At 38.1% G+C, this 23,733-nt stretch overlaps 1 protein-coding gene across 5 annotated transcripts in view; it reads left to right on the top strand.

Moving 5' to 3' along the window:
* The window catches only part of TBCK (TBC1 domain containing kinase), a 210,826-nt gene that overhangs the window by 157,780 nt on the left and 29,313 nt on the right, over nt 1–23,733 (top strand). For 4 of the 5 annotated variants that reach the window (XR_014711230.1, XR_014711231.1, XM_084625508.1 and 1 more), the window contains exons 24-25: nt 4,285–4,460; nt 13,372–13,531. The exons of the other annotated variant lie outside the window; for it this stretch is intronic. Coding sequence is in view for 2 of the 4 variants with exons in the window: in XM_084625508.1 (XP_084481634.1) it covers nt 4,285–4,460; nt 13,372–13,531 (336 nt within the window). In the remaining 2 variants the exon portion in view is untranslated. The remainder of the gene's footprint in view (nt 1–4,284; nt 4,461–13,371; nt 13,532–23,733) is intronic. 5 annotated transcript variants of the gene reach the window in all.

Here is a 23,733-nt window from a genome sequence, read left to right as displayed (position 1 = left end):
ATTGTATATATATTTCTTCTTACTATATGTTCCATTCTATGCATCCGATGAAGTGGGCTGTAGCTCACGAAAGCTTATGCTCTAATAAATTTGTTAGTCTCTAAGGTGTCACAAGTACTCCTGTTCTTTTTCTAAAATGTTTGTAACTCAGAACAAAGCGCAATTTGGGCTCCAGCAGCTGACACTCCAGGCCAAGGTCCAGCAGCAGCTCTGCTCGCTCCTCAGCACTGGCAGCTTCTTTCAGACTGAGTTTGTAACCTTGTCCCCCTCCTGGCCTGGGGAAGGGGGTAAAACAGCGCATCCCCATTTCGGCGGGGTGGGTGGGTGGGTGTGTGTGTGTGAAAGCAGCACTGACCCCAGCGCTGCTCCTGCTCTGCCAACTCCAGCTGCCTTGGGCTGGAAGCCCCAGTGTCTTCACATCCTAGCTGTAAATGGCTGCCCTGCATGTAGGGACATGCAGCCCAGATGTGCCTACCTTTAAGATTCAATACAGGCACAGTACAGTATTTGCTTTTTCTTTCTTTCTTTTTTTTTTTTGGGGTGGGGGGGTCCCTGCTGCTGCCTGATTGGTTACTTCTGGTGTCACATGGTGTCCAGTTGATAGGTCTGTCTGTAACTCTGGTGTTCATATCTTTGAGGTTCTGCTATATCAATGGAAGCTGGCACATGTTTACAATGCACCACTGAAGCAAGGGCTAGCGCTAGCAGTAATTACTTGAGTTAATTAACACTAGACTTGATCACTAATTTTTCATTGCACTGGGTTTTTTTTGCTGGAAAATGTTGATTCATAAGAACTGAAACTGTTTGCAAAACAGTTGATGGTTTTGACAAATCTGACTTGAAATTTTGGGGGGGAATAAATTTCATTTTTCTGAGTTTAAATTACTTTTTATTTTGACGTTTTAGTGAATTTAGACTTAAAGCTTAAAAAAAGAGAGAAGATCAAAACCAAAATGAAATGTTTTGAAATTGTTTTGAATGAACCAGAGCAAATTTTTTATCGGATTTTTGATTTGCAAAAATTGTCAAGATTTTGACTTTTCATCCCAATTTGAGATGGGAAAATGTTTTGATATCTTCAAAATATTCATGGGACAGGAAAACCATCTTCTTCTCAGCTCTATTTAATACTCTGATTACAAGTGCCTCAATAAGAAAAGGAGTACTTGTGGCACCTTAGAGACTAACCAATTTATTTGAGCATAAGCTTTCATGAGCTACAGCTCTCCTGATTGCTAACACTACTGTTTCCTCATTGAGAAGTGAAAATTGCAAAGCAAATGATAAGCTAGGTACTGAAAATCGGTATGAACATTTCCTACATATATACAAGAGACTAGATGGCAAAAATAATCCTATGAACTATGGTTCTGTTTTTCTCTAAGCATAAAATTCAGCCCCCTGATACTCTTAGAATAATCCTGCTTTTAAACAGCACTTTCTATATTTAACTCTTAAAATCAATCCAGTAAAATTCACCAGTAATGTAGGAACACTTTTTAAATTTTTTATTTTTCTATTTTGTATTTTACATCTGGGCTGTATTTACTGTTTAATCTGCTTATAATGTCCAGTAATGTAAAAGGGAGTAATACCTGCACTGGGGAGAAGTGGCCCAAGCATCTTTGTTGGGTATGGAAGAATTGCAAAGCACACGTTTGGATTTTCTAAACAAAATAGCTACCTTTTAATTTACACAGAAAAAGTATTCCACCAGTAACAGTCACCAAAACAGTAGTCTGAACAGCTTCGAGAAGATGCTCACTGTAGCAGTTCCCAGCTATCCCATACAGATTCATCTCCAGACAAGCCAGAATAATTCACTGGAAACAGCTGAACACTCAGAAGTTATAAACAACTTTTGCCTGTGTTTGACCTCAAACACAGTAGGAGCACAACAGTTGCACAGAGACAAATTCAGCCCTGGTGTAAGCAAGAAAAGCTCCACTGGAGTCACATACAGCAGGGCTACATTTTGGCACAATGGAGCTGAATTTAGCCTTTGTCCATTGGTGACTGACTTCATTAACTCTTTACTGCTAGGATAAAATATTATGCAAATCAGACACCTCATTACTAGGCAATGAAACAAGCTGGACAAAGTGGTGGTAGGTACATGCTACTTCTGCAGACTACAGTAAAGCACAATGCAGTGGTGCATTGAAGCCTCTGAACCACATGTCCTGTGCTGGATTTTCTAAATGTAGAAAAAATTAATGTTTGCCTCGGTATGGGTGCTTTGAAAAGCTGGTAACATTTGAAGCTGAAGTATTGAGACTTCCCCATAGAGTTCCATTAGCTGCTGAGGCAAAATTGCTCTGCATAGAGGGGTTACTGGTGAAAATGATCTAACTCACTTTGGCTCAGTCCTGTTTAGAGATGATAACATGGTGGGTATAATGCATTCGACTATTTTAAGTCCTTGGGTATGTTACCATCTCTCATGAGATCAGCTGGGATTTTCAACAGTCCCTAGATTTAAACACCAGGGTGTTAGTAACTGAACATTCTCAATGAGTTTGCATGACTGGAATTCACGTCCCTGCATCACTCTTACAGAGCCTGAGTTTCCTGGCCTTTTGAGCACTCTGCAAAGTATATCTGTTTGTCATGGTGTTGTTTTTGTGGCGGGGGGAGGTTTGGTGGAATGTGTTGGATTGGGTAGAGGTGGTTCTTCTACAGTGAGGAGCTGTTTTAAAGTTAACTTCTTAAAAATTCAGCAATTTCACAATTATAAATAGGGATTATGGCTGGGAAAGCTCTACCACACTTTGTGGCCCAGCTTTCTGCATTTTGTAATTGTCACTGAAATTCACTGTACATAAACTCGGCTATAATTTAGTGGTTTTGTATTCATCATCAATTATCAATATATTTGTGAATAAGATGCACTGATTCACTTTTCTGAGATTCAGGATGCATTATTTTCTTTTTTTGTGTGTGCGGGCTCAATTACATGTTTTTTCACAATAATAAAAAGCAAAAGCACCATGGATTCTAGTGCTTGTGAATATTTGTGAGAACATTCACAATGGAAAGGCTGTTAAGCAAATAATAGAGTATTTCTGTGTCACCACAATAAATTAGCTAAGTGTTCCCAAATAACTTTTATAAAGCTTAGCTCATCCAGAAACAATACCAAGTGACTTATTTGACAAATAGTATGGTTCAGTGGGGGAATAATAAATAGTGAATGGGCACTTGGAGAGATTCTGTGCTGCACCTCAAAGATGCAGGACAGAACTCACAGCTAAGGGGAGGTTAAGGTAGCTTTAAGTCATCTTTGCATCCTCTGGGGACTGGAGTAGCCTCTGGCGTAATTTAGACAGCTCCATGGAACAGTCTAAATTATGGTGGGTTTCCTAGTTGATCTATGGGCCCTCCTGCTGCCCAGAATATCCTCCCCACTCACTACACATCCATCCCATTCCTGACATGTCCTCTACATGAGGGCTTTCAAGGGGATCCTTGAAGGACAACTTGTGGCTGTCTACATCAGTTTTTAAACTGGGAAAGTCCTCCACTGGAGAGTCCCAAGGCTTTTAGGGCCTCTTTACCTTGCATAAAGTGGCCAGAGTGAAGGAGAACATCTTATCAGTATTCAGAGTAACAGCCGTGTTAGTCTGTATTCGCAAAAAGAAAAGGAGTACTTGTGGCACCTTAGAGACTAACCAATTTATTTGAGCATAAGCTTTCATGAGCTACAGCTCGCTTCATCAGATGTGAACACTTCATGAACCAAGAACAGGTGAAAATTTGTTTTCTCAAGCTATTCCTTAAACAATTGTAAATGACATGTTCATAAAAAATCTATTTATGGATAATTTTCAAACAGAAAATAGAGCTATCTACAAGGAATAATTTGAAAAGTTCTAGATACAGTGCTATATGGCTTATCTCAAACTTGTCTGTAGTTACAAGAAAGGAATGTTTCTATGCAAAATTTCACTTTTATATTTAGGATAATCATATAAAGCAGAAGTTGCAATGAATGCTGGATAATGCCTAAACAGTTAAGTGAGAAACTAGGTAGGTGAGGTTATATCTTTTTTTGCAGCAACTTTTGTTAATGAAAGAGAAAAGCTTTCAAGCTTGCATAGAGATTTTCTTCAGGTCTTTGTAAGCTCGAAAGCTCATCTCTTTCACCAACAGAAGTTGGACCAATAGAAGATATTAACCTTACACACTTTGTCCCTCTAACAACCAGGGACCAACAGCTACAGTAACACCACAAATAAATAGTTACATCATTGTAAAGATTTTATTTTTCTCTCTTTAAAGTCTAGGGACTCTATCCAGTTGAATGACCTGAAGGCAGAAATGTCACCGCGGATTTCAGCAGAAGATCTGATTGACTTGTGTGAGCTGACGGGACCTAGTCACTTCAAAACGCCTACAAAGAAAACCAAAAATAGCAAGCCAAAACTACTTGTAGTTGACATCCGTAATAGCGAAGAGTATCCTTCAAATTGGCCCATTCACCACTACTGCTACCTATTTTAATTGGGCATGATAAATATTTTAAATAGAGCTATAGATATGCAGCAGAGAGTCTGAAGGTAGGGTTGATAGTGGAAACACTTTCTCTGTGGAAAAGAGGGCAAAGAACTTTCCCTATAAGTTAGTCTCTCTTGCTCCTCAGGCTGTGGGCTGGATCCTCGATCCCAATGAGATCACTTTGTACCACTGGAGCAGCACACAGTGACGTTAAAGCTGCCAGGGGCACCTGAGGATTCTCCTGACATGATAGAATCTTGGACTGGTGGAAAGTTGGCATAGCTGGTTTTACATCAGTAGCTCTGTGCTCCACTCCTTCCCCTCCATTGGTGCAATGGGTGTGCAAAGAGGGGATGAGCTTTTCGGGGCTAGAGGGGAAGCGGAAGCGTTGGTATATGATGTGTTCTGCCAATCCTCATCTAGAAAAAAAATTCCTAAGGAGAGTATTGTAATTGGCATAAGTTAAAGTAGCCCTGTGGCTGCTCTGACTTATGCAGGGAGGCTTGTTCAGCTACCCAGCTGACTCACAATCAGGGAAGGTATAAAGGCAGCCTACAGCCACCTGTTTTCTCAGTGCAGCTGAGGACTGTACCCAATATATTTTTCATTATGTCCTTCAAATATGGCTTTTAATTCAACATATACAACTTCAAGGATTTTTTTGTTGGGTTTCTTTCTTTCTTTCTTTTCTTTCTTTTCTTCAGTTATGTGATTCTTTCAGCAAGGAGCATATCTCTGTCAGCAGTTTCCATCAAAAAGTGGGATAGATCACAACACATTGTTAGGTGAGTCTCTTAATGTCCTAGGCAGCATTTTACAGTATAATTATTTATTTGTAATTACTTATGTACCGTTTTATAAAAAGTTCCTTTCATAACAGTAAAGCTGATGCAGATTATTGCTTTTAAAGGATATGTACCTCATTTTTCTAGGTAACAGGCTGTAATGTCTCAGTTAAAGGGTCAGGTCCAAAGTTCCTTCTTTTGTATACCAGCAAACAGCTCACAGTAACATGACTTGTCACAAAATGTTAGTGCAGATTTTATTGCAGTTTAGACATCCACAGAATTAATACATATTGCAAGTATATATTCTGTACTATGCAAAATGTACCATGCTGTATGCATCTGAGAAAAGAGCTGTGAATTTTAAACTATAGAATACCTATATAAGCTTTCTTTTACACAAGTATGGTGATCTAGAAGAGTAGGATTGCTAGAAAGTGTCCCATGACATACGTATCAAATGTCTTAATCTTTTAAAATCTTTGTTACTGGCTTTTTCAGGAGTTTACAGCTTGATAAATCCTTTCTTTTAAGGAGAATGATAAACTTAGGAAGAAGCAGTGCTAAAAGTATTTTCCTCAGTGTTTAATATTTGAGACTTTTTACTGCAAAACAGAGCTTGGTAGAATTGGGAGACTATTCCAAAGCATAACTGGAAATATGCCGAAACTTGAATGCTCAACACGATCTACTGTCTAGATAAAATAAAGAAGATCAAAGCATGGAAGTGTAATTTTTTCCTTGTATTTATTAATTTCATGAATCAGTTGATTTTCAAGTTAGTCAAAGGCTCAAGTATCTGAATCATTTGACTCATTGTCCGAACTTCAGTGACTTTTTTTCCCCTCACAGAATTAAGGTTAATTTTTAAGCTATATTCATAGTAAAGGTCAAAGGAAAGACTTTTAATTTGGTCCTCTTTTCTATCTACCGTGTTATTTAGAAGGCCAGCAGAAACTTGAGCTATTATACAGGAAATAGACTCTTTATCATAAAGAATGTAGCTATTATTCTCATAATAAATCCTCATCCGAATTTCACTAAGTGGTTCTCTTGTTATCAGACTCACTGTTCCAAGACCCTGGTCTATCTTTCTGGTCCGTCTGAGGCATATTAATGGGTGGTTCAGTGTGGGAAGCTGCAGTTACTCATGCTGTACCTATTCTGTAGATAAATAGCAGACAGACATCAGTCTCCAGGGTTGTAAGAAGTGAGGAGTCTCCTTGCTCAAAAGTGAGCTCATACTGGAAATAAAATAATCCACTGAGTTAGTTGACCTGTTGTCTGGGAATGTCCCAATATCTCCCGGAGAACACATTATACATAAGAAGTTGACTGACTGTCAGGTATTCTGAACATGTAGGTGAAATGCGAAGAAGAAGAGTGCCTCACCTATGCTATTGTATATCCACTCAGGGATGGGAGGTACTCAACCTTCAAATATTTTCATCTCAATGCAAAAAAGTCTGTATATTATCACTGTATTTCCTGTGATATATTACTGTTACCTATCTTCAGAAAAATGCTATACCGCTTTGTGAGTTTTATAAGAGAATATCTCAATATGCGCAATTATAAGAGAATCTCTCCATAAGAGAACCATTTTGTAATTTATTTTAATATTTCACTCATATGATGCCCTTTCATACACAACTTTATTGTTTTACAGGAAAGAAAGAGCAGAGTAGCTTTTAATGTGATTTGGTGGGAAACAGAGGACTTTCAACAGGTTTCTTGTTCATTAAATTTTTTTAAACAGTGTCCAGCATAACTTCACTATAAGGCTGTCCTTGGATACTAAGGAATTGCTGTATTGTAATGAAGTACATATTGTGAGATCTAGTGACCCCTTTCTTCCAAGATTATTTTACCAAGAGAAAACTTTGTAATGACAAGGTAATGTACTCTTAGCGTTCTCTATTGCAGTAGAAAGCCAACAGTTCTGTCGTAGCCTCTTTTGATTAAACATGTTAACAGAAATACTGGCAGTATTCCATTCCTTTTATGAAGGTCCTAGCTAAGTACTTTATGGTCTTTCAGCCTTTCACAAAATCTCTGCCTTTGTAATCAGCTAAGAACTGGAATGGTTAAGATGGTCACTTAAGATTAGAAATACAAACCACAAGAAAAAACAGTCTGCATAGTTAGATACTAATGTCATTACTCTAAGTAAATGTATTTTATTCTATTTAAAGGTTAGGTCAGTTGTTGCATTGAGCAGCTTAGCATACTCAATATGGGCAAAGTCATGTTCTATCTAAAAGAACTGTCCTATTTTTAAACTTTTATCTTACTTAGTACTATTTACAATGGAGCTGTGAATAAGAACTTTTTGTACAGTTTGTGGTGGGGGCGAGATTCTTCTTTCCAATTAGACACGAATAAACGACAGTAATTAATGGTATTGGGTTCTTGCTCTCATTAATCTTTCAAAAGTTTTTTTGTAATGCTTTCCCATCATGTAACAGTGATAGTCATCAAACTGGAACTGTTCACACTAATCACATTTAAGAAAGGTATTGCGGTATTAATCTTAAAAGATTAACTCTTAGCTCCTTCCAATGCAACTTCTTGTAATTAAAGCCTGCAGTCTACTAGCCTTCTACAAGTACTGCCATAAATAGTGACTAATCTCCATACTTGGGACTGGTATACTTTTGAAGCAAATTCTGCTTTTACTTCCGTGCTCCCCCAAACCTACTCCTGTACCTTAGGGAAAAAAAGATATCTGTCATGCTCACATGCACAAATAGTCATTTCTGTTGTAAATTCTCTGATAATTTTATTCAAACTAGTGGAAGAATGGCTCAGTGTTGTTGTTTTTCTGTTAATTGGAGCCAAAAGATTTCACACAGGTTTTCATGTTCATTAACTGTTCATAAAATCTTTATTAGACTATTGTACCTTGGGAGCAGGACATTTAGGTCTGGATATATAAAAGGAGTTGTTTGTTGTGACTTTGGAGCAAGAGGACTGTATCATGGGTGTCCTATATCCTGGGTGAAAGCTCTAACCACCAGGCTATAAAGTCATTGCTGGGTTGCGCTCTCTAGCCCAAGTAACTCTTGGATTATTTAACCAAAGTGGAACAGCTTTAAGAGAAGAGATTGAGAAAGAGAGAGAGAGAGACATCGGAACATGGCATGTTGTTGTCTTTCGTGATGGAAGATGATGCTGATGACTGTATTATGGGTTATGAGTACAGTTGTGGTTTAAAAGACCGATGCGCAAGTGACAGTCCTTTCCACATGAAGTGCATAGCTTGATGCTGAGGAAGGGATTATAGTCTGTGCTTGTTGAATCTGCCACTGTTTACAACTCAGCCTCTGTGCCTCAAGATTCATACGACAGTTAACCTTGAACTGGGTAACCCCATCATTGACTACTGCTCGCCAGTGTGGTCTTCCAGTTGCTGATAACTCACAGCTGTTAGTCTCAATGTCGTGCTGTTTCAAGTTATGCTTCAGTATGTCTTTTGAAGCATTTCTTCTGGCCACCTCCTTTGTGATTGCTCGCTTTCCAACTCCTTTGGCATCCTGGTGTCATCCATCCTCAGCACATGACCAGCCCAGCATAACTGTGTTGTGACAAGCCTGGCTTCAATCCCTGTGGAGTGACTACATTCCAGAATTTCATTATTGGTAACTTTATTCTGCCATTTGATACAGAGTCTGGAATGCAGATGTCGTAAATGGAACTTATCTAGAAGCTTAATATAATGCCTGTAGCAGGTCCAGGTTTCACACCCATACAGTAAGTTGGACAGCACAACTGATTTATAGACTTGGTTTGAAGTTTAATACCATGTTGCCACCAAACTCTTCCTGATAGTCAACCAAATGATGAATTGGTTTTGCTGATATGATTTGTCAGTTCCTTGTCTATACTAACATAAATCTACAATATACTACCATGATAGCAGAAGTCTGTAACAACATTTAGCTGTGTGTTTCTGATGGTGACTTTTGATTTCATGGAGGGTACCCTAGTGCAGGTTGATACATGGCCTCTGTCTTTTTCAGAATATAAGCCCATATCTTTTTACAGACTTTGCAAATCCATTCATATTCAATTGTATCTGGTCTAGAGCAGAGTCATTGGCACACAGCAGCTCATGAACAACTGCCCGAAGACCTTTGTGGAAGATCGCAGCCTGTTCCAGAGAACTGGAAACCTATTTTGATACTGGCATTCTGGGCTCTTGTAGCATAATCAAGCATTGCTGTATAGAAGATATTAAACAAGAGTGGACCAATTATGCAGCCTGCTTAAAACCTTTAGTGACATGAAATGGGTCAGACAGAACACCATCTATGCAGACTTAAACGAGCATTCTGTTATGAAATAGCCTCAGAATGTTGGTGAATTTTTCTAGACAACCAAACTTATGTAATAATCGCCAAACCCACGTCTATTGATGGTGTCAGATGCTTTAGTCAGTTCAATAAAGACAGTGTAAAAGGTCACGTTGTTGTTCTCTGCATTTCTCTTGCAGGCTACAAATATCTTGTCTTCCATTCCTTCTGTTGGCCTAAAATCACATTGCAACTCCAGTAACGTGCATTTAGTGATTTTGCATAGCAGACAATCAAAGAGTGTTCTAGTCAGAACCTTTCCAGTGATGGAGAGTAATAGTTGCCATTGTCAGACTTTTCAGCTTTCTTCTGTATATGATGACAAAGCAGAGTCTTTGAAGTCTTACAGTAAATCTTCATTGCTCCATATATTGAGAAATAGTCCATGTAGTCACCTCAGCAGGATCTCAGCTCCAAACTTGAATATTTCTGTAGGAAAGCCATCAGATCTGGAAGCTCTGTAATTCTTCATGGTACTGATTGCAGTGCTGACTTAACCAAAGGATGGGGCTGCATCCATGTTGTCATTACAAGGTGGCTGATCCATTGCTTTTATTGGTGCCTTGTCCGTGATGTTGGACAGCATGTTCAAAAGATCACTGAAATGCTGTCACCACCTCTGAAGGATTTCTCCTTTGTCAGTCACCAGTGTTAGGCCCTCTGCACTCTTCAAAGAGACTGTAGTGCTGTATGTAGGACATATGCATCTTTTGAGGCAGCATAGAAGTCTTTGGGCTCCCGACAATCAGCATAGCCTTCATCTGCCTTGGCATTCCATGATTGATCTTGCATGTTTCTGAGCTAAGATTGGATATCATGACACAGATGCCTGTATGTTAAAACTGTGCCTACAGGGACATGGGATAAAAAATGTGATTATACATCTCATGTTTTTTAGTGAGTAGCTGTTGAACTACTGCTTCATTCTCATCAAACTGATCTTGATGGCGTTGTTTTGCTCTACTCAAGGTGGCGAGAGCAGCTTGATATATGGTATTGTGTAATGTCGCCCACTCACTGGTTACATTAGCACCAAAATATCTCATAGCCCAATAGTTAAGGCATTCATTCACCTGAAAGGTAGACGATACCAGATGAAATCCCTTCTCTCCCTCAGATGAAGTGGGGACTTGAACCAGGTTTCTCCCACATCCCAGATGAGTACCCTAATGACTGGGCTAAAAGTTTTATGTGGAAGGTTCTCCTTTTTCTCCCCAGCTGTTTTGTATGAACTCCCCTGAGAGGACTGATCTGGCAGGCATGCTCAGATTGTACCTACCATTTCAGGCAACTTAGGTGGCTGAACACCTATCTTCCATTGACTTAGATGTCTGGACACCCAGAGAGAGGAAGCAGAGACAGGAACATAGGTAGCTAGGGAACTTGTACTACAAAAACTGAGGGTAAGTACCTACAAGCTTCAGCAGAGGTTTTGTGCATCATAGTGGTGCCAAAACTGGGATTTAGGCATGTAACTCCTTTTGTGCATCCAGATTTTACCTAACAACTTCTAGGAGTTGTTGGCTTTTACATACTAACCCTTTCATGGGTGTCCCATACGATACACAGAATTTCTTGATTTTAATAAGGTTGTAAATAAGAATTTGTCTAGCACCTTTTGTCTGAAAACCTATAAAAACTTTAAAATATTAAATAACACTCATAAAACCTCTGTGAAATAGGCAAATAATATCCCAATTTTAAAGATGTGAAAACTGAAGTATACGAAGTAAATGCTTCTCATTTAGTCGGTAGTGGAGCCAAGAATAGAACCCCAATCATCTGATTTCCAGTTCAGTGTATTAACCCCAGAACAGTCCTACATTTCATTGGTCCTTCTTGTAGTGCTTAAGTTTCTGTTGAAACTAAGAGATGCAGATGCTCGTGAAAATTTTAAGAATAAGCAAATAATAAATTAAACAAGCTCTTTCAAACTGCAGTTTTGAGCAGGGTGGATAAAAATCAATGACTTTTTAAAAAAAAAAAAAGATTTTTTTAATTTAAATTGGATTTTTTGATAGGTTTTTCCCTCAAAAAACATTTTATCTAAAGATAGTTTTAATTAAGATACATTATAGCTCAAAGATATCTCATCATGGAATAGGGATTATAAATGCTAATTCTCTAGTACGACACAATGTATTCATATAATGTTTAAGAAAAGTTTTGTAAATGACTTCCAATAGTTCATGGATTAGGGACCTAATCTTGTAGTTCCATGGGCTTCTGTGTAGATTATTTAGGTTGATCTTTCTATCTACCCAGTGGGACTCAGTGGTCAGTCTAGAAGATACCATCAGAGATGCTTAGTTTTGCATTTCTCAAACTGTGGATTTGTGTCTCCAGAGGTAACATGCTTGTTAACAGCAAACATGTTTTTAAATAAATATATAGAGGTGAGAAATAACAGACCTCAACTCTATTGTCCTTCTGCAAATTTGTGTACACAGAGTCAGTCCCTTATCTCTTGCTAAAAGTGTAAAGTTTCAGAAAGTTCAATGAATAGAAGATTGTTGGGAGCAGAATAGATCCAGAGAAGGAAAAGAAATCTGGAGCTAAATGTGAGAAGCAAGGGACATGTGCTTGTTTTGCTAAAATATTATATGTTTGCTGTTGAAGAAAAAAATCCAGAATACTTAACATTGTTGTTTTCGTTAAATAAAACAATGTAAACGTCTGTCTGGTGATGTTCTCCTCCTAATACAGCATGGCAAGAAAATCCTCCAAATATTGATGATTAACCTGTTGAATTGGAGATAGTTCACCTCCCAATGACTTTATAAATATCTGCTTCAATTACCTGACTAGTGATTTAAATCAAATCTGCCCTTGTTTTGAGTTCAATTTCAGTTTGGGAAATGTTCTTCCATTTTTAGTTAGCTGATATTTTGTTCATACTTCATACCTTAAAGTTTAAATGAGGGCAATTTCAGAATGGCAGAACTAACGTAAAACAATGCAGAAATGTGAGACGCTACTCGGCTTGACTGAATATCCCTGTATTCAAGATTTTAGAGGAAAGTTCATAGTACTTGATATCTAAAGGGTTAACTACTGTAGTGAGGGCAAAGTAGTTGCTCTACACAGAAGAGTTTCATGGCTGTTTAAGCATAGTTAAACCTTTACAAGGCTGCATGCTGATAAAACAGACAGAATGATGTGTCCCTGAGCATAAATCTCTGCTTCCTCATGTGAAACTAAGTACTCATTGACCACTGCAGAATTCAAAATGATTCCATCTGTCACTTTTTAAACAGCAAATAAATCTTCATGCTATTAGTTTTCCTGTGAGGTGGCAGCTGTTGTTTTCAGAATGGGTAAACAATAAATGAGGTTCTTGATATATACTAATCCAGTAAGAACAAATTAGCCTGTGTCACATCAGACGTTGGGGAGGAGGCGGGAGCTACTTATAAATTAGATAGTTTGTTTCACTTACATAGATCTTTGGCATTAGCAATGAAGAGAAAGAAAAATACAAAAAAAGTTCATTGTTTAGTTATGAGTTAAAGCTGTACCATCCAAATTCTGTGCTAAAATTGAAAGTCACATTGACTTCAATGGGAGTGGTGCGTACATACAAATCTGAGAGCTGGGTTCACTCCTGGTTTATTTGTTTATATTGTGGTAGCATTTAGAGACCCCAGCCCCACTGACCTATGTGCTTTACAGCAGGTGTGGGTGTATCCAGTTTCTTTTTTCATGTTTCCCTTAACTGTGTTGCCCGTCAGCTTTAATCGCGGCCACATTTCAGGCAGCATCAACATTCCATTTGGCTCAGCATTCACTGCGGAAGGAGAGCTCGTCCAGTGCCCTGCTACTGCCACACTCCAGAGCTTCAAAGGAAGAGTTGTTGTGATTGTAGGACATGTGGTGAAGAGCACGGCTTCTGTAAGTTTATAGCTATAACATATACTCACTCTAAATAAATTCATGAAAGATAAGTCCATCAGTGGCTATTAACCAAGATGGGCAGTGATGGTGCCCCTAGCCTCTGTTTGCCAGAGTCTGGGAGTGGGCAGCAGCGGATGGATCACTTGATGATTACCTGTTCTGTTCATTCCCTCTGGGGCACATGGCTTTGGCCACTGTCAGAAGACGGGACACTTAGCTTGATGGACCTTTGGTCTGACTCAGTATGGCCTTTCTTAAATAATGTCCAGGCCCTGAATATTAATTTTTAGGCACCAAAAAATAAATATCCCTGTCTGTTACTTAGCAAATGGATGCCATACACATGTTTTGGGAAGCCCTGGTTTGTGTGGGTTTTTTTTGTTTGTTTTTGGCCTCTTTCCAGTTAAAGAGAAAAGGATTTGTATTTCTTTTAAACATTTAGTGTCTGGAAAATGTCAGTGTTTGATGAAAAGGGATTGCTAAAAAAGAGGTAATTGTCTTACAGCTTTAAAAAGTTCATTTTCAAAATGACCAATTTCTGAATTTGCAATGGAGAGAGCTAGTTTTGTGAAATGGCTTGGTGATCTTGCCATCTCTGTAGAATTATAAAATTCATCCAAATTTCCAACATCCATGGAAAGGGGGAATAAGAAGTCTAAACAAAATGAAATATTATACCCAGCCAGGAAGAATACTGGCACTTACTGATCAGGCTTCCAATATTCTGGGCATCCTTGGGCCACTCTGCCCCAAGTGCTAAGGAGAAAAAGGCACATCCCTTTAAATATGCTACTGTCGGGTGACAGTGGTGAAGTGTCTCTGTTTTTAAGCATTTGGAGGCAGTGATCAGACTTGCCTCTTTATTTCTGTAGCTGAACATTAATGACTTTACAATGACTCTTGACATTTTTCTTCTGAAGGGAAATTAAATTGGAAACTTTCCTTTTGTTAGTAAAGTTCTTTGACAAATTATCTTCCCTCTCTAAATTCCTTTCTGAGAAAGAGTATAACTTAGTTTCATCAAAATCTCGAAGTCTCTGCACTCAGAAAGGACATGAGTTAAAGGCCTGATACGGAAGATTAGAATGCTGTGAATTACCAGTGACTCTTCACATGGCTTATAGCAACAGAATGCATCTGTTTTTTGGATTTGTTTGAAGCACTTCACTATATCCCTAAAGGAGGAGGAAAATAAATAGAAACGTCCGTGTTGGTCACTTACAAAATACATTCAGTGATAAATATCTATTCGCTTGGATGGTACCAAACAGAGGTAGTATGTGGGCTGACTATACAGCAGATCTAGAGTAGTCTCAGATCAGTGAGTGTCTTGGCACATGCAGTTATGTGCATTACAACTGAGTAAGTCTATGATAAATATTTCAATGTGAAAATCAATTTAAATAATCACAGTAGCTCACTAAATGCCTGAACACATAAATCCTTCCTCGGAGGAACAAGTGCAGAATGCATAAAATGCTCAATGCCAAGTGGAGATGATTTAATGGAAGTTTTAAGCATTTGATGGTGGGTTACGCAGAGGCTTTCAACAATTACATTTTAAACCACTAAACATCATCATCTATCTTAATAAGAGCTTTACCATTCAACGACTTCCTGGGAAAAGGGGACAGGGAAATAAAAATGCCCTGGTGTATCAATGATGAGTCTCATTATTGAAGACATCCCACACATTTGCAAATCAGTTTTCAGCAGTTGTCTTGAAGGATCATTTTTGGAAACACTTTATTTGAAACACAGAGGCAACATGGGTACTAATTTAAGAAAAGAAAAAAAGAAAAAAACTGATCAAGCTACCAGTGGGAGTTGTCTTAACTAAAGACTGGGTAAAGGCTTAGGGATTTGACCTCTCCATCAGTCACACTAGATTTGTATGAAGGGTCCTGTACTTCCCTTTTTGCATGATATGATGCCGCTTTGTATACCAACCAGAGTAACCTGGGCTTTCTTGCTGCCATATCCGATTTCAAATCATGTTTTTATTTATTGTCCACTACTGCCATAGACAGGGCTTGAAAAATTTACCCCACCCTACTAGACTCAGAACTAAACCCACTAACCAAGGTGAAAGATACCTCCCTGTCCCCAAAGCCATGCTCTCTGCAATCTAAGAAAACACAGTCTTTGTGTTTATCTGTACCATTGTCAGTAATCTATTTAATATATTTTGAAAAATGTAACTTACTCTGTTCATATTGGTTTTGTTTTATGATTCTTGATAACATTACTGCTGTCCAGGGAGGTTTTCTAAATAGCAACAGAGAAACTGACGAAAGAAAAGGATTTTCATAAAATACTTGCACTGACTAATATTTTTTCCCCCAAAAATCACTCGAGTACTGAAACCTCACTTGTAGAGCCTGATTAAAACTGTCTCTATTAGCTCTTTATGGCTGGTACATGTTAAAACTGTATCAGATTGCCTCTGTTCAGAAGGTTCATAAATTCAACGACTTGTGTTTCTGCATCTCTCTATAAAAACCATGGCAATACCAACTTCATCCTATACAAATGTTTGAAGATGTATTTCACCAAGCTGAAATTGGGGGCATGGGACTGGACTTGTCCAAAATAGTAGCTATTAATTTATTGTTGAACATGGAACAATGAGCTAGTTAAAGTCACTAATATGAAAAACAGAAAATAAAAGTGTAAAACCAAACAAAATGTTGCACAATGAAAAGTTGTAATAAACTCTTAATTTTAAGTGTTGTGTCAAACTATTCCAAGTAAAAAAGAAATTAGTGTTTGTTAGTGCCTAATCCAAAAAAGTCACTAAAATGATCAGATGTTTAAATGTATTGATTAAATACAGGACAGAAGGAAGGGACATGAAAAATGCTGCTGAACAAAGTGATTGAATAACTGTAATTAGAAAGTGGAAGATCTCATTTTAATTTGCATTAATGCCTTGCTTTATATCATTACAATGCATCCAAAGTTGACTGTCCCTGAATTGATTTGTAGAGAATTCTTCCTTTTCTACATGCATCCTTTGTTATTGGTTTAGCTTCCACATGATGAAACACTTAGACTAGCTTTAGAAAGTCCTTTCTTCCCATATAGACAAAAACATTTGCTTTCAGCAGGAGAAGCAGGAACACAGCAATGGTAAAGAAACTAGTTCTGTTTTGGCTTCATTTAAACACTTCCGTAGGCCAGGATTAAGCCATGCTAAATCCTACTTGTCAATAACCCCTTAATTTAACTCACCCTGAAGATTAAACGAATAGGTTGGCTGATATATGAGAGCCTGACTGAATGTGCTGTTAGCAGAGTAATATTAGCATGGAAAGAAACTGAGGTTGAAGCTGAATGTAGTTAATGCAATGCACTGCGTTCTGGCCCCCCTGGAATGTTTGTTGCCTTGAGGATGGCTGTAATTTTATGTGAATGTGCAGCTTCTGGGTGGTTACTGAGCCTTCCTTACTGGCCAAATAATAGCCTATATCTTGCAACAGCAAGAAACCACTAAGAAAAAAGGGTGATGGGAGAGAGTTAAACAGTCTGAATTGAGTCCGAGTAAACAACCTTTAAATGATTGAAATAACATTATATTCTTATGCTTCTTATGCCTTACATTCTCATGCTAATTTATGTCTTAAATATCCCCTCCCTACATTTGTACATGGGAAATGGACTCTTAAATTTCAGCATGGATACTGGATAACTGAAGTGGAGTGTATAACGGTTAAGCTGATATTTGGATATGCACAACAGCAGCTCTTGCTTAATTTGTGGCTGATAGAATTTCAATACATATTTAAATCAGTGATCGAAGTTTGAGAGTCAGCGAGCTAAAGATGGATCAATGGTGTAAGTCACAGAAATGTGGCGAGGGGCTAGTTTTGTGGGTAGGAGGTCACTATTTACTTATCCAAAAATATCAATTCTGATGCATTATCTGTGGGGGGGGTGTTTATTTTTAACGAAGTCCTGCTTTTATCTGTGTTACAGCCAAGTTGACTGAAGTTAGAAGAGATCAATTGACTTGACCAATGTCAGAGAGAGAGTTAGTGGCTTAGCCTCAATAGTGACATTCACTTCTACCTGGGCTGGTGTCCTTGGAGAAAATTTACCATTTTCCTGACTTGCCCAGATTATTTAATGCATCTCTTATTTTTAGTTAAATGTTTAACTGGAAAAAAATGTTTTCAGACCATTTTTTCCCTGATAGCAATACAAATACACAGATTATATTAGCCTAACTCTGTAATCTTAAATCACCAGCCGATCATTTCTCAGCAGTGAAGCAATCTCTTTAACAAGAAGGCATGTTAATATAGTAACATTCTTAATCTGTTGATGATAATAATTAGACTCTGACTTTTTCTTACTGTGGGAAAATATTATTGGATGGAATGCTGGGAATAGTGTAGGATCTCACTACAGAGAGATGGCTGGTCAGCCATGGAGCAGAACTAAATGAACCATCAGTCTTGTGTTTTTATAGTTGTACAGTGAATCCTCAGTCATGGAGTTTGAACTTTTGGTTGTTTTTACATTGATTATTTTGACCTGGTAAAGTCATTGCTTTATTATTAATCCATTATGTAGATCATTTTTTAAATTCCTCTTGCAAGCTGTTGTACCATAATACTGTAATAATTCTCACCAGTCAAGAGTAGCTATGAGATAAGATCTATGAATTATCCCCAAAGCAAAGACAAGCAATCTGGGTTTTGTATGAGGTGGTCTTGACTCTTTACAAAGCACAAAGAAAAATTTAAGTTCAGCCTCTCTTTAGTATGACCCATTCCTGGCCCAAGATGATGTCTTCTACCTTACGAAAATGACATATTGTCTGAATCTGCCTGGTGACGCTTTCACATGGCAACCTTTCCTTTTCCTTTAAAAAAAAAAAAATGAGGTTTGGAGGAAATAGGTAGCAACTGAAAACAGATTATTTTATAGCATTGAGAGACAATTACCAGAATGCATTTTTGCTGACTACATTCTTTACATGACTGAAGACTGAGTGTAGCATGGTACTGTTAGATAATTACTTGCCAGACTTCTGAAAGTCAGCAAAATTTAAAACATAAGCATCTAGCTGTTACATTTAAATTTTAAAATAATTATTTTTCAATAATTACATTACATTTAAATCTATGTTCAAGTCAGCAGGTAAGGTAGTCAGTGTATAATTACCAATATTAATGAATGTTCTTGTTCCTAATTATCTTAGTACTGCACTAAAGATGTTGCATTGTGTGTTTAAAGTATTGAATTTGTTACTGAGAAGTTTGATGGTTTCGATTATATGGAGGCTGGGAATTTTCAAAGGAACCTAAGGGTGTTAAGTGCCCAGCTTCCATTGAATTGCAACTGGATTTTGATACCTAACTTGCTCTCTTGAAAACCCCAGCCAAAGAGGCTAGTCTCTTCAGGGTAAAGGTTGGTGCTACTTTCATGTTTAAAAACCCATATTTTGATACATGCACACCCTACTAACTTAATTAAAAAACAAACAGAAATCTCTGAACTTTCACATGGGTGAAATATTAACCAAGGGTCACTTTTTTTTTTTTTTTTTTAAAAAGACTGAGAGCCAGATTTACAAGTGCAGGTAGGCACCTAGCTGGATTTACAAAAGAGCCTAAGCATCTTAGGGTACATCTACACTTTGAGCTGGAGATGTCAGTTCCAGCTTGAAGAGATATATCTTCGCTAGCTCTGATTCTATTAGCATGCTAAAAAATTCTAAAAGAAGAATGTAGCTGGACACCGTGAGTGATGGGGGAGGGACTAGCTGCCCTGAGAGCATATCCTTCCAAGACACTAGGTACACGCTCAAGGTGGCTGACCCCTCAGGTCACTTGCACCGCCTCTGATTTTAGCTGTCTCTTCAAGGTGGAGGTATAAATTCCAGCTCAAAGTGTAGACGTACTCGTCGGCACCTATCTGCATCTAGCAGCAACTAAATACCCTTGTAAATCTGGCCCTGGAGCAAATATATAATGTGCATGGTCCCAGTGCAAATACGATAAAGTCCTTATGATTCCCAGTGGACATTTTATGAAGTTGGGAAAAAGAGAGCTGCTGTCATCCCCACTCTATAATTCCAAACACCACAGGATCACAGGAGAGTGATACAGGGCTGTGAGCCAGGAGGTCATCCTGAGTTCTTATCTCACCCCTACAACTGGCCTTAATTACTTTGCACTTACAGTTTGCAGTACTACACAGACATTATTTAGTTAGGCTTTACGTTGCCCTGAGCAAGTAGGTTAAACAAATAAAGTTAAAAAAGAAACAGAGTCAGGAGAAGTTTCCCCGCTGTTCCTTTGCCAGCTCATAAATCAAAAGCAGCCTGGCCTAGAAACCCCAAATGTGTATTATTCTGTTATCCCTGATGAGGTTAATGCCTCTGACAGTTATTAGAAAGTTTGGGTTATTTTAAGGAGGAGTTTGATCTGTCTGTCTGTTTTATTAGATGTTTCTGGTTCTAGGAGGCACTGATAGGCACTTGTGGAGCCCTGAGCTTTACCTCCCCAGAAATTTCCATGAATTCTGGGGGAAACACTGACATAAGGGAAGCGAGACTGGTGCTTCACCTCCCCCGAGCTGAGCCCTCTGTGAGGGCATGAAAGATTGATGGGGCTGAGCCAGTAGTTTGATCTGGAGATGCCGTGCTCGAAGGGTTCCTTCAGAGATGTCAACCTTGCAGGTTATGTTTTGGAACTAGGAAGCTCCATGTGGGCCTTGCCTTCCACTATCCATATGGTACAGAAAAAGGAGACTAGACTTCAACATGATCTCTTCTCTGAGCAGGAACTTTAAGCCCTAGATGGACTTCTGTCATTGAGCAATTCTTAAACACTTTTAAACAAATAAAGCAATTCTTAGACAAAAAAGAAAATAACTGAAGTTAAAATTAAACCAGCATACGTCTGACTTTTGGGCTGGAGATGGGAGGGGAAATGTTTCAAAAGAACAATATCCCATTTAAAAACAAATCCCCTAAACGAAACTTCTTGGAAATTCTGGATGACTAAGGGCCTTAAAAAAAAAACAAACAAAAAAAACAACCAACCAAAAAATACCAAACACTTTATTATCAATTGATACGTTTTCTGTTGAATCCTAAAATGGTATTTTCCCCATTATTGTTTCACAGCCCACTCAACCATATTGATATGAGATGTTAGATTTCGTGGAAGTGCTTTGGTTGGTACAAATTAGCTGCGTTACAAGAATATTCTCAGGAATTGGGTTACTTTTCACTTTCAGCTGTTCTCAGGAATGTTTGTGTTTGCTATTGCATTTTCACATTCCTAAATTGAAGATTCAACGCTTAGGGCAGCATCATTCTCTTTCATGTACATTGACACTCATATAACCTTATCTGATTCCAGATAATAGCTGTCCATCTATGTAGATGAATGGAATATTTTCATTCAAACTCTTGTGTGTAGCACCTTTCAGTTATCACTTTGTAGCTGAAGTTATGGAATGGAAAGTGTATCTTCAGTATGCAAAGAATTCTTCCTTGATCTTGTTAGAACAATAAGTGCATTTTTAACATACTGTGTGTTTACACTAAATTTATACCTTAACTCCTTCCCTTTCTTCCTTTTCAGTATATAGTGCTACTTTAATAGTTATCAAATAACAGTGCCTAGCTAATTGCATTTTTTAATGTCCATCACCTGAATATCAAAGTGCAATGTCATTTATCGGGAGCAATAGGTGAAAGCACATGGCAGAATGCGATAGCAGGATCCAAATGGCCAGTTTGTGGGTGGCAAGCTAGTGTGCACCCTGTCTTGAACTCACTAAGTCTCCAGGTAGACAAGCCCTTAGTGTTTAGAAGTAGTTGTACTAAAAATACCTTCTCTGAAGCAGTGGGATTCAGTGTCTGGCTAGTGCAACAGAGAAAGCTTGTTCATGGATACTAGTGAATAATTTCTTTGCTTGGTTCATGTCTACTCTCCTTCACTAGAATCAAGGGCAGCCTACTGGTTCCATTTTACAGTAAAACAGCCTGCAGTCCCCCAGCTGAAGCTTTTGTAACATATGTTTACAAAGCAATAGAAAGAAATGAACATTTGAGGAATCTTGTAACAATCTACAGGTAGTACAAAGTTTGGATGAGAGAGATCTCTGACGTGAGTATCTCATTGCCTTCCGATTCTTTGTGTGGCTTTGCTTCCTTGTACTGATGATTGGTCACAGCATTCTTTCACTTAGTATTCTGGTACACTATGCTATTCCTCCTTCCTTCCCCATGCATCCTTTAATTTTCCCTGGCCACAGGAATGTCTGTTAAAGCAAGAAATTTAAACAGCACTATCATGATGGCCAGCCTGCAGAGAGTTGGGAACTGACTGTAATCCATTATGGCTCAAACTGCATTCTGTCACAGGAATCTCCACTATATACATTCTGAGACCATGATGCGTCTAGTGTAATACAACTGGTACCCTTGAAAGCTGTGTGGTTTTACTGCTTTGAGTAGTCTGGTGTAAACACAGTTTGATAAATGATCCCTAGGGGGATCTAAGGTTCCCAGTTAAACCATGGAGATCATTATGGCTCCTGATACATGATGGTACTTAAATGATGGAAAGAAGGGTCAAACGTACTGTGTATATTTCTATGTAGAGCTGCTGAAATATGGCATCCAACACTAAATTAAAATGAATTTGCTTCAGCTCTGCCTGTGCCTCTTTTTGAGCATTTGAGTAAAGGAGTTTTATTCACAAGAATGCTTAAATATCAAATATTTGCAGGCTCAGTAGTTCACACTGAAAAGGGCATATTTTATGCGGAATTAATTGGTGCTTAACCCAGAAAATGGGCAGATTCCCAAAGCCGTCACCAGAAACCTGGGATGGTAGTGGCTAAACAATCCATTCAAAGATCTCCATGCACCCTCCACACACTCAATTATTTGCTGCGAATGTGACATGAGGAAATTAAATTGAACTGTGCATGCAGCTAGTAAATTTCATAGTGCCCTAACATTTTTGGAACAATGACTTCAGCAAAGCCTATGTGACCTAGAAAAGAGAGTCAGTCAATTTTTCTAGTATTTCTTAGTATTTCCTAAATCCTAGTTATCTGGTGCCTCTCCTTGAGAGACTTAAAGCCCTTTTCCTGAAGTTATACTTCTCCAGTCAGGGAATAAAAACAATGCCATTCCACTTTTGTTGTTCAATGACAAATAAACATACCTCAAATTTTGAATATTAACTAGTGAATTCTTGCAAATAACTGTTTTATCTGAGTAACTGATACATTTGAGGAAACCACGATCTGTTTGTGAACATTGAGATTTATAAGAAAGGGGGACACAAGAATTTTACATGTCACAAGGATAGTTGGAATTGAGATTTGAATAATGCTTGCACAATTTATGTATATTCCAAGAAGCCTTTTTAAAAAAAAAAAAAAGTTTTACAGGTTATTCCAAACTAAGCATCCCCAACACCAATTGGCTTCTGTGCTCACAGTACCCTGTAAATCAGGTCACTTTTATTTAGTTGCAAAATAAACTATTTAGGTGCTAACTTTAGGCCCCTATTTTGATAGTGTGTCTTAGTATTTGAAAAAGAAAATATCAGCCCATCTACAATGGATAATATGGTAGAATGACACAATCATGTGAGGACATGGGGGGAGACTAATTTTTAGCATTCTGAAATTAGAGTTTCTGCTGCTGACACCATAGAAGAAATCTATCGGTGGCTCAGAAGGTCACACTACTTCATGGTATTTGTATGTCAGGAATTTTACTCATTTTAGACTGTTAATTCTTAAAGTCTGTGTTTGAGCAACATTAATTTTCTCTTTGTATTGTTTGTTTTCTCATGTCTTTAAAGTTTTACTACGTGATATTTGTACATAACTGTTAAGTTGTGAAAAAGACTTGAAGTTGATGTAAATATTTGAAATAACCTTTCCTCCCTGTTCCTTTGAGCAGTATACATGCCAGAAATAACCCTTTCACCTTTTTTGATAATGCAAGCTGCATACAGTGTACCTTGGCAGGATAAGATTCCAGGTGGCATTAGAACATTTTTCCATACAATTCCATCTCCAATCTTATAATTAATGTGGGATGCACAGCTCCTGTTCTTCTCTCTCTGGCTGACTTGCCTATCTGCAAGAAGCAGGAACCAATGCATACAAGAAGAGAAATATAAAAAGTTAATATTTTAATTAGGGAGACT

Source organism: Lepidochelys olivacea, assembly GCF_965140295.1.
Source record: "Lepidochelys olivacea isolate rLepOli2 genome assembly, chromosome: 4".
In the NCBI taxonomy this organism is placed as follows: domain Eukaryota; kingdom Metazoa; phylum Chordata; order Testudines; family Cheloniidae; genus Lepidochelys; species Lepidochelys olivacea.
Note: the sequence above shows the minus strand (reverse complement) of the source record. Positions and strands in the feature narration are given on the sequence as shown.